Here is a 10,300-nt window from a genome sequence, read left to right as displayed (position 1 = left end):
ATTATCTATTTATTAGTTATTAAGTATATTTATTTATTAATTATTAATTAATAAATATAATATAATTAGTAATCAATAATTAATTATTTAATATAACTTTATTGATAATTATTAATTATATTATGCTGATTGCTGCACAATTTAAAAGTTAAAATTATTTTTGGACTGTTTGTTATTTTAGCTATAAATTTTTAAAATTCTTTAAAAATTATTTTTTATAATTTTTATCAAATACTATTATCACGATTATTAGAGAAGTTTATTTTAAGCTCTAAGAAGTATTAGGCTACTAGCAAAGCACTTTTTATCTTACGAAGAAAATCAAGGCCTATTTGGTAATTTTGCACTGCTTGAAAAACGATATAACGAGTCACGCAACAAACGTGACTCTGTCTCTCTCTCTCTCTCTCTCTCTCTCGCTGTAGCTCAGAGAATCGAATCGTCAAAATCTCATTGCAAACAATTCCTTCGCCGGGTTCCCTAGGGGAAAGAAAAAAAAATCCTCGCTGAGTTTCATATCTCATTTCTTGCAGAACAAGTTCTGGCAGAAAAAGGAGAAGAAGAAGAAGAAGAAGAAGAGATCCTTTCCCGTACGGAGAAACAGGTGGCCCAGTGGGCCACGTGGCGAACACAACGGGCTTCCACTACAAGCCGTTGATCAAAACATCAGATTTCAGTTACGCAGAGGTTAAACTTATCGGACGGTTCAGGGCTAGAGACCAATCGGGAGCGTTGATCCTAGTCGGAAGTGACACGATGGCACGAAACTTTCTCCGACGTGGACGACACGTAGGAAGTTACTTCTCGTGATGAGAAAGTGATCTAACGGCTGGTGTGGGCCACGGATTATAAACCGTTGATCGTGCAATGACGTGTGGATTGCATTTGGGGCGCTCTGTATAAATGTGACTCGAAGAGAGAGAAAGATAGAGAGAGAGAGAGAACATGGCCGTTTTCTGATGCATTAAATCATGATTTCACGGTGCGAAAGCTTTCGTCTTTCCGTTTGATGAACTTTGAGAGAGAGAGAGAGAGATTTCATACAGGGAAATGAGCTTCAGAGCTTCACAGTGAATGAAAGAGATTGTTGAATTTTTTTGTTTTGTTTTTGGAAAATTGAAGGTTTAAGTAAAATCAGCAGCTTTAAACTCGGGTGATCACTCGTCTATTATTCAATGATCACGGACTCGCAGTTTATGATATACTGGGTAAGTTTCAAATGGGTTTCTTTTTCCTTTTTCTTCTCAAAATAAATGGTATTTTTTTGTTTTGGTTTGACGAGATTCGACTATTAACTGCTTTCATTAATGTTGTGTTGATTTTCTATTTAATTTTGAGGAAGGCGATCTACTCCATATTTTCACGGGCATTTCATTTGGGAGCTCTTTATCTTTTTTTTCTTCTCTTTGGTTTCAGCTTTATGATGATTTTGTTGGGTTGAGAGTGAGTTTTCTTTGTGTACCCTTTCTTCTTTTTGGGCTCTCTCTCTCCGTTTTGCTTTATTCATGAAGAACCTGATTCTCTGTACTATTACAACACAAGAGAGCAATCTTTTCCTGCTTTCTTCGTTTTTTTTTTTCCCTTCTTACAGTCTCTCATCTAGCTTATTGTTTTCAGTTTTCTTTTACACACACACATACACACTCTCTCTCTCTCTCTCTATACTCGGTTATTGTGATTCCCGCGGGCGAGATCTCTCCGAGTTTTACTTTTTTAAGACTCTCATACAGACAGAAGAGAGAGAGAAAATGGAGAGATATTTTGGAACTCTAAATTGATTTTCTTTTCTTTCTTTTTTCCCCCCTCTTGGAAAAGCCAAACGCCCCCCTTTTTCGGATTTCTTTTCCGGCGAGCTTTTCGGTATAAAACCACACACATCAATCTCTCACTGGTACGTTGTTTTCGCCCACTTTCTTACTCGGATTTCTGGTGACCTGGTCTCATTACAAAAAGGGACAGAAAATAATAACAACAATAATAAAAAAAAAATCCTTATTGTTAATTTTTTAAATTGTTATTTTTATTTTCCCCGACCTTTTGCGTTACACTGTTCCGTAACTGAAAAAGTAGAAGAAGAAGGAGAAGCTCAAATCGGAGAAAACGAAGCAAAGAAAAAAGATCTGAAATCAACTTTCGGAGTCGCTTTTGAGGCTCAATTTCTGAAGCGTCTAAGCCATACGTTCGTACTATAGTTTTTATTTATCCCCCAAAAATGGACAAAGCTCGAGACGTGAGGCGTGGAGCTACTCGTTTTAAGCATTCAAGACACAAGCTCCACTCTGGTGAATTTACTTTACAATCCTCCTCTCTCTTCTTGTGCAATCCTCTGTTTTGTTCTTCTTTGAATTTTCTCTCTCTCCCAAGGAAAAATACAAAAACCCATTATAGTACTTGTCCTTTTCTGTATATTCCTTCATTCCTTCGGTTTACTGATAAGAGATTGTTGCTGATAATGCGCGTCTCTTATTATCATCACCCTTTTTTCTTGGGTTTTGTTTTTGCTCTATATTTATATATATATGTATATTCTGTGATTGTGATTTGAAGGCCTGAAAGGTATTGGTGAGGACTTTGAGCTGTCCGAAAAATCGAGGAGAGAGAAGCTCAGGAAATTGAGCGCCGTCGTTGGGAGATCGAGCTCGAGTTTCGAAGACTGCGAAATGGGTTCTGATAGAGAAGAAGAAGATGAGCTGCGCAGTACTGTTGGTACTACTAGCAAGAGATTTAAGCTTTCCCAAAAGGTTTGTTTGCTTCCGAAATCATCTATTTTGATCACTGGAGTAACGAGTAATATCATACTGTTCATCTTTCTTCTTTTGTTTTTCTATTAATTTTTAATTTTTAATTTTTTTATTTTTTTGGTTCTAAATCATGAAGTTTCTTGATGACTGCAACCGCGTTGGTCATGCCTCTGTTCCGCGAAGGCTACGCTCAGGTGTGTTCGTTAAGCCACAAAAATTACAAATAGAAGATTTTTCCTTTTATCCTTTTTTATAATAAACATAATTATAAATATTCAATACTGGAAGCTCCCCTGGGAGCCCCCCGTTTTTTTTTTTTTTTTTTTTTTTTTTCACTTCTTAGATTATCTTATAGTTTAGCCATTTGGTGCTTGAAGCCTTGATATATTGTTTTTTCATCATGGGTTTTCTAAGAAGTATTCATTTTTTTTATTCTTTTATTTTTGCTCATAAGGAAGTTTTCGATTATTGTTTCTTCTTTTTTTCCCCCTCCTTGTCGCTTTGCAGTAATTCTTGATTAGGAATGAAGCAAAACTGAACTTTTGCTGTTCTTTTTTTTTTTTTCCTGGACAGAATGATTCTTTGCATCTCTTTTCCCCTTTGATTTAATTTAATATGCTGATTCTATGACTTTCGTAGTGAATTGATTCTAAAGTGTGTGTGCATGTTTGGGGTTTCACTTCATTCTGTTCTGTCGCACACTTTTCCAAAGCAAGATACTTAAAAAATTATAAATAAATAAATAAAAGAGAAGCTTTTATTGGGTATGTCGAATCAACTGATAAATTGAATATTAGTATTATTTTTAACTCTTGGCTCTTATACAGCGATGAAGAAGCGTAGTCCCAATTCTATATCTCCTCCTTTGCCAGATTCAAAGAAACTCAATTGCTCAAAATTTGATGCTATAAAGAAATCAAAGTCAAACATGGTAGTTATAGATTTACTAGTTGTTCTTATTTCAGCATTTTCTTTTTAAAGTTTTTTTCAAGTGGGCAATTTGATCTACTTTGTCTGGCATTTCTTTTGAAGAAACAAAGAAGAGCAGACAAGTGCCCAAAACAAACTGTTTCAGTGCCGATCACAAAGGACGAGGAAGAAGTAGCCGACACTCTGTATGCTTTGGCTGGAATGTTCTTTAACACCAACAACAACGCAAATGACAAGCCAAAGAAGAACCATGAATCTTCAAAAGCTAAGCCCTCAGATCTTCAACAGTCAAAGGGCAGTCATAAACCAACACTTGAAGGTTTTCTACATCAATTTCTTCTTTATAAATTTATGCGTTTTTCTTTCTAGGCTTTTGTAAGCCGTTAACTAAACAAGGATCAGATTTTGGCGTTGCAGAGGAAAACATAAGGTCATCTAGTGTAGAGAGATTAGCTGAAATCGTCAAAGTTGAATCTTGGAACGAACCCAATATTACTATAGATGGACCTAACTTGCCACACTCTAAGAAGCTTCATTTGCCACCAAAAGATTCTGCACCTCAAGTGGATCTCAATGCTTCATCATCCTTGCCGGCCAAGACCGAAGAAACTGGTGATGTTAAGCCTACATGCAGTTCTGTTAAGTTCCGCATTCCATCGGATGCTGGGTGGGTGCCGGTGCTTTAAATGTATTCTGAAACTCAAATTCAGCTTGTGCCTTGTTCACAAAAAGAAAAAAGAAAAAAATCTGCTTCTTCCTTTTTCCTCTATTATGGGATGGACATCTGCGTTTGTTTTTTCTTTGCCCTTATTGTGTTTCTGGTACTCAATCAGATTAAAGCAAGCCCAGCAAAAGGAGGCCTCATTTCTTGATAGGAAACCAGAAACTGCATTCGGGATGGTAAGCACTGAGCACAATTCGGCCGAGTCTAAGCAAAACTTCTCTCGAGCATTGAATAATATCTAAATCTTATTCATCTTATCCTGTAGGCTACACCTATCGTCAGTCAAATGGAACCACAGCATACAGTTGAGGAGTGCAAGAAAAGTGGTCAGCTTCTTGCTTGCTCAGATACTCGTACTTAGTAATTTGATTTTCAGTATTTTATCAGCAAAATGATCTTTGATTCTTTAATCAAAGGTCTGGCAATGTGGCCTGGATTGCCATCAACAGTTTCAAAGGGTGCTCGAGTGGATGATCGATGTTTGCCGTGAGTTCTTCTGTTCTTTTGATTCTAGACCTCATTTAATTAGTTTTGTATTCATTTTCACTCATCTGCTAATGTCTTATGCTATGCCAGGCCCTCTGCTGCTAAAATGCCGGCTTGGCTTGATGTTGCCTCTAGAAGTAGCTCAGTCCAAAGTGACTCTTTTGGAAAGGTCAGGAGGATTTGGAATGTCTTCTTAAGCTTTCAGTCTGCTAATTTCTTTCAACATCCGCATAAGTTGTCTGAATGTTTAGTTTATAACAATACAGATCTCTAAAGTTACCTCGGATAGAAGATTCTTTAGGAGGTGTGCAACTCATGTCTACATTAGTCGTCTAATTCAAGCTTTAAGAATGTCCGAGAACAAAGACAGATTTTCCCCGCCCCAAGGTCAAGTGAGACCTCATGAAAGATTAAAGCAAGGAGTTTTTCCGCCTATTAACAACTTCGTTGGAGTTGAAAATGGTGTAAAGGAACATGTTTCTGCTAGCTTCATAGATGGTGTTGTAGCAAAACAAAATCCAAAAGGAGCTAAGACTGGTGTTCTTCAGCAGAAGCTCCATCAAGATCACCCTTTGTCTGCTGTCTCACCTGCGGTGTCCACATGGCGGAAGCAGGTGAGCTTATAACAATACAATTTCTATTTATTATCTTCTCCAATTCGTTCTCATTATTCTCTCATTTCTGGCAGAATTTTGATTTATATTTATCGTTGGCTCGAGGTGGTGGGATAGAGGCTAGTGATAGTTTTGGTAGAGCTAGAAACGGATGCGAGCCAATGTCACAGCTCCAAAATCCTTATCTTCCTTCACTTGCGCAACACCAGTTTGGCATGCCTTTCTCGTTGCCACAGTCATACTATAACTCCTCTGCTTGCGGTGATCATCGTTCATCAGCACAGCAGGTATGTGACTCCTTCCTTATGCTCTCAATCAATTGATGAAAACCAAGGTTGAATAGAACAAGGGTTAATTCCATAAATGGTCCCTGAGGTTTACACTCAATTCCATTTTAATCTCTGACTTTTTAAACGTCGCACAAATAGTCCATGAGGTTTTATTTTGTTTCAGTTTTGGTCATTCTATCAACTAGGCGTAAATTAGAGTCTAAAATTAGAAACAGCTTAATTTTGAGTCTATATGTGTAAATTAACTTTTGTTTTGTTTTTTATTATTTAGTCTTTGAACTTTATATGTTTCTAATTTTAGTCTATAATTTCTACATATTCCGTCAAATATAATATTTAACTCTAAGGACCGAAATTGAAACAGAATAAAACCTCAGGGATCAACTGTGATGTTTGAAAAGTCAGGGACTAAAGTGAGATTGAGGCTAAACTTCAGGGACTATTTGTGAGATTAACCTATAGAACAATTCATAAAAAAATGGTTAAATAGAATAGTTTCAATATAAGGTCGAGATGGGCGTTGGCAAATGTTTCACTAAATTGAGATTAACAAACCCAAAGCTTTCTCATCTTAACTGAGGTAATGCTTGGTCTTCAGGTCCACATGCAGATACCTTCATATAGTAGCCCATTCTATGAGGCAAGTCAAACAGCCTTAGCGAAACATCAGCAACAGCAACAGCAACCACAGCAACGACTTTGGGGTGCTCAGTATAGGCCAGAAGACGCTCCCAAAACTACAATTCAGTTCCTAGGCTTGCAGAACGGACTAACAGCTCAACTGCAGCAGCAGCATCCTATGTCTGTTGCTCCGTCACCGTTTCCCCCAAGCAAAGTGATGAGACAAGACCACCATTTGCCTCCTGTCTATGAGGAACCTGGAGGAGGGTTCCGTACAAGTGCTCTACCATTGCAGTTGCTCTGCAGTGAGCGACTTTGATGGGGAAATTGGAAGTGGGGGAACAAATTATTTTATTCTTTTTTGGTTCTGTCCATACTTGGGACTCGGCTACTATATATGGGATGAGTAAATAAGAAATGAACATACTATAGTTTCTCGTTTGATTGGTCTTGATTGTCATGTGTTGAGCGGCCAATCAGATGTTTGTGAGTAGGACTATAAAGGAGAAGCTCCCAGCGGATATGGTTAGGAAAAGTAACTTGTAAAGACAATAGAAAGGTTAAATTTTCTATTTGGCGGTGCCAATACCTGATAGTAATTTTCTTTTATAGTCGTACTTACTGGCCCACTGAGTGTTGATATTTAATATTTTCGGTTGCTCTTTGATTTTTTTTTTTTTCCTTTTTAATTTCCTCCTTGTTGTGTTCTCAATAATTTATCAAAGATGATGGACTACTGTACTAGAAAGTATAGATTTAAGTGGTTGGAGGTATAGCCTCGCAGTAATTCCATACTTACTCTTCCTCCACCATAAGGTTGAAGACTTCAAATTCCAAAAAATCAGATGTACGTTTGATCTAACATATGAGACAATTCTGGACTGCTGATCCAAACAAATGAAGCATATCTATTATAAAGATCTACTTATTCTTTTTGTTTTGTTTCTATTAGTTCTTTTTTTTTTGGTCGGTTGGCGGATTCATGATCCACCATTTAGCCCTACAATCGTGTCTAATATAAATCCTACAGCTAGGTTTGAATATTAAGAAGATGCAAGAAATTTGGAAAAATACAAACAGAGAATCACACGTTTCAAAAATTTGCAGTAATCACAACCACCTGAACAGACGCCCTTATTCATGTATATGCCTATGGTATAACACATGAATTGACACAAACAGAATTTGGAGATCCAAAAAAAAACAAGAACTTTTAGTTCCGTTTCTAATGTTACACGAGAGGATCATGCGATTAATTGGGTAAACGAATCTCAAGCCATCAAAAACAGGAGACCTAAACGCCTTCGCCAGAGAAATTTGTCACTCTAGTTTTTCCAGTTCCCCCATTCTCTCTATAATAGCCTGCAAAATAACAAGAGTTACGATCAACATCTCGAGGTTATATTCCCAGTAATCACATATCTGCAACTAGATATTCTTAGAGCATTAAATAGAAGGCACTATAGATCATCGAGGCTAGCTAGGAGCTCATAAGAAGGCAAAAACAGTCGGTGATCGCAAAACTAGCATTCATAAGCACATCTAAATATAGAAAGAGGCATAGATGTTTGCCTTCCACATAAAACGAGATCACACAGATGAAGGTTGGGGGAAAATAGCTGCTCCGTTAAAGCAGTAGAAGAAAAACTATGAAAAGTTTCATAAGAGTCTGCCATGGTCCAGAAACAATACACCAATAAATATCCAAAGATATGCACATACCTTCTTGCTTGTTTCCTGAAGCTCTCCAGCAAGAATGAACTCATCAAGTATGAGGTAAACCTTCACAAGAAAACAAGGATTAGTAAGATGAATGGAACTATATATACAAGTTTAAAACGGGGAAATTTCATCATAATCAGATTTGTTAGGTATACATAATTGAATTTCTGGAATAGTTTGATAAACAAAATAAAAGATTTTCATCACAAAGATTAGACAGTGACACATAGCGACCAATAATGAAGCTAGCTTGTCTATACCAGGAAATTTCATATTTTAATATACGTTTGCAAAAATAACTGCCAACAAACCTCATTGAACAAAACATTCATCGTAAGCAACTAACCTTGTGAAAGTTGAATACTAAATCTAGCTCACACACATTGCTGAAGAAATGATCCAATATCTCCACAAATAAATGTATGCACTCCAAATATGCCAATTCATTATCAGTTATATCAACACACAGAGAGAAGAACAATCCAGCATAACGCCTATAGATTATCTTGTGTGTACGGAACTGCAAGAAGTGTCGTAAAACAAGGTTGTCAGACATGATCATACTAAGAACAAACGTGTAGGAAACCATAAACAGATATGAATTCCGAATTTCTACACCGGGAAAAGAAGTTTAAAGGACTGAAATTCGTTATTATGTGTCTGAAATAAGATTAAATTCATGAATAATATTTATAAAAACGTAGTTTAAGATATATATTATTAATCAAAACATCATCTTGCTCAGATTATTACCCACAGTGAAACATTGATATACAGTCACAAGGCAGCAACAATGCAGGTACATAAGAAAAACCATAACAATAAAATGTCTATTTTCTTCACAAGTCAAAACTCAAAATTATACATTTAAAAAATTCTCCTCAACATTTTTCGGGCGCAAAACCCTAACAAAACTATTACGTGATATATCTAACGATCAAGTAGTTCATTTCAATTTCAGCCAAAAAAAAGGCGCACTCCCAGCTAATCGCAAATGAGAAGTTAAACAATCTGATTTCCAATCCCATTCATAAATTAAATAAGTTATTCAAAACTACATGGACACCACGATTAGGGCAGAAATCAAATCGAAAAAGAGGAAATTTTACCTCAACGAAGTTTGTGTATTTGGGATCTCTGTTTACGACCAAGCGATGAACCTACAAAATCGAACGCAGATATCATTACCCAATAAGAACCAGTTTCTTTCAGGTAAAAGAAAAGGGAAATTATAAACAGAAACATACGGAAGATCTTACCTCGTATTCAACCTTGTGTTTCTCGGAATCCTCGAGGGGAACGTAGTACTTTGCCAGACGGGTCTTGCCCTGCCGATTCTGTAAGAGTATGAAACGGATCTGCCATATCCAATAGTCAAAGACATCGTCAAAAGCTCTAAAATTTAAACAAGAATGGAACGAATTTTTGGGGGAAAATAGAAAAGATTGGAATACCATTCTAATAAAGAATAAAATTCGATTATCCGAGTGAATTTCCTTCAAATTTAAGACGTGATTTGCAGAGAACGATGTTTGAAGTCTGAAGCTCTTTGAAGGAGCCCAGTGGAGATGGAAGACAAGCGTTTTTTTGTTTTTTGCTTTTCGTTTTGTTTTTTTTTTTTTTTCTTTTTTTTTTTTTTTCCTTTGTGTGTGTGTGTGTAACAAGACTATCGTGTGGATACCTAACAGATGACCTGTGTTCCGTCAAAGATGACCGTCGATTTCCGCGACCTATTCGTCGGTATGTGGTCGCTTACTACGACATTTTTTTAAAATTAACTTGAAACGACATTTAGTTTTCGTTAACGACATGATTTTATAATTTCACAGTTTGCTGTCGTTAATTAAGTTGATTTTTTTTTTTTTTTTATAAGTTGAAGCTTTTACCTTCCACATACACACACAAAATAATAATAATAATAATAAATAAATAAAGTTGAAGTTTCTACTTAAAAGTTTCGTCCCTTTAGCTTTAAGACCGTTTTTATAATTGCTTAGATTTAGACGCTTGACGTAACAGTGAAGCAAACTATTAGGGTTAATTCCACAAATATTTTTTGGTCTCGTTTATTTTACCGATTTAAGTTTAAAATTTAAATTTTGATATAGTAAAAAACTTTAAGAAACAGTCACATTTAACTTTTTTACTACAGTAAAAAACTCTAAAAAATAG

At 36.2% G+C, this 10,300-nt stretch overlaps 2 protein-coding genes across 8 annotated transcripts; one reads left to right on the top strand and one right to left on the bottom strand.

The window, feature by feature from the left end:
- Window positions 1-947: 947 nt before the first annotated feature.
- On the top strand, window positions 948-7,077 carry LOC21399121. 7 transcript variants are annotated; one of them, XM_024170805.1, is made up of 14 exons: window positions 948-1,208; window positions 2,071-2,282; window positions 2,548-2,741; window positions 2,878-2,935; window positions 3,569-3,672; window positions 3,774-3,990; window positions 4,074-4,338; window positions 4,505-4,571; window positions 4,661-4,721; window positions 4,812-4,881; window positions 4,972-5,050; window positions 5,133-5,495; window positions 5,570-5,782; window positions 6,384-7,077. In XM_024170805.1, the coding sequence occupies exons 2-14, from the start codon at window positions 2,213-2,215 to the stop codon at window positions 6,723-6,725; spliced, it is 2,103 nt and encodes a 700-aa protein (XP_024026573.1). In that variant the 5' UTR covers window positions 948-1,208; window positions 2,071-2,212; the 3' UTR covers window positions 6,726-7,077. The 7 variants fall into 7 exon arrangements, with proteins under 7 accessions (XP_024026573.1, XP_024026572.1, XP_024026576.1 ...); XM_024170804.1 differs by having other exon boundaries at window positions 1,816-2,282; XM_024170803.1 differs by lacking the exon at window positions 948-1,208 and adding an exon at window positions 1,284-1,891.
- A 390-nt stretch (window positions 7,078-7,467) lies between these two features.
- On the bottom strand, window positions 7,468-9,755 carry LOC21399120 (AP-2 complex subunit sigma). Its single transcript, XM_024170817.1, has 6 exons — window positions 9,583-9,755; window positions 9,388-9,486; window positions 9,238-9,288; window positions 8,475-8,648; window positions 8,129-8,188; window positions 7,468-7,768 (listed from the first exon to the last, which is right to left on the bottom strand). Exons 1-6 carry the CDS (start codon window positions 9,583-9,585, stop codon window positions 7,727-7,729), a joined length of 429 nt encoding a protein of 142 aa, XP_024026585.1. The 5' UTR covers window positions 9,586-9,755; the 3' UTR covers window positions 7,468-7,726.
- Window positions 9,756-10,300: the final 545 nt, after the last annotated feature.

This window comes from Morus notabilis, unplaced genomic scaffold (assembly GCF_000414095.1).
Source record: "Morus notabilis unplaced genomic scaffold, ASM41409v2 Scaffold550, whole genome shotgun sequence".
In the NCBI taxonomy this organism is placed as follows: Eukaryota; Viridiplantae; Streptophyta; class Magnoliopsida; order Rosales; family Moraceae; genus Morus; species Morus notabilis.
The sequence above is the reverse complement of the archived record's forward strand: the minus strand, read 5'-3'. Positions and strand labels throughout refer to the sequence as shown.

What these genes read in the sequence shown, in the direction of transcription:
- LOC21399121 (XM_024170805.1), top strand. Translation starts at nt 2,213, where the DNA reads ATGGACAAAGCTCGAGACGTGAGGCGTGGAGCTACTCGTTTTAAGCAT. An exon ending in GATTTAAGCTTTCCCAAAAG is followed by an intron (nt 2,742 to 2,877) that starts GTTTGTTTGCTT and finishes TAAATCATGAAG; the next exon opens with TTTCTTGATGACTGCAACCG. An exon ending in GTGGATGATCGATGTTTGCC is followed by an intron (nt 4,882 to 4,971) that starts GTGAGTTCTTCT and finishes ATGCTATGCCAG; the next exon opens with GCCCTCTGCTGCTAAAATGC.
- LOC21399120 (XM_024170817.1), bottom strand. An exon ending in AACACAAGGTTGAATACGAG is followed by an intron (nt 9,289 to 9,387) that starts GTAAGATCTTCC and finishes TCGATTTTGTAG; the next exon opens with GTTCATCGCTTGGTCGTAAA. An exon ending in AATACACAAACTTCGTTGAG is followed by an intron (nt 8,649 to 9,237) that starts GTAAAATTTCCT and finishes CACTTCTTGCAG; the next exon opens with TTCCGTACACACAAGATAAT.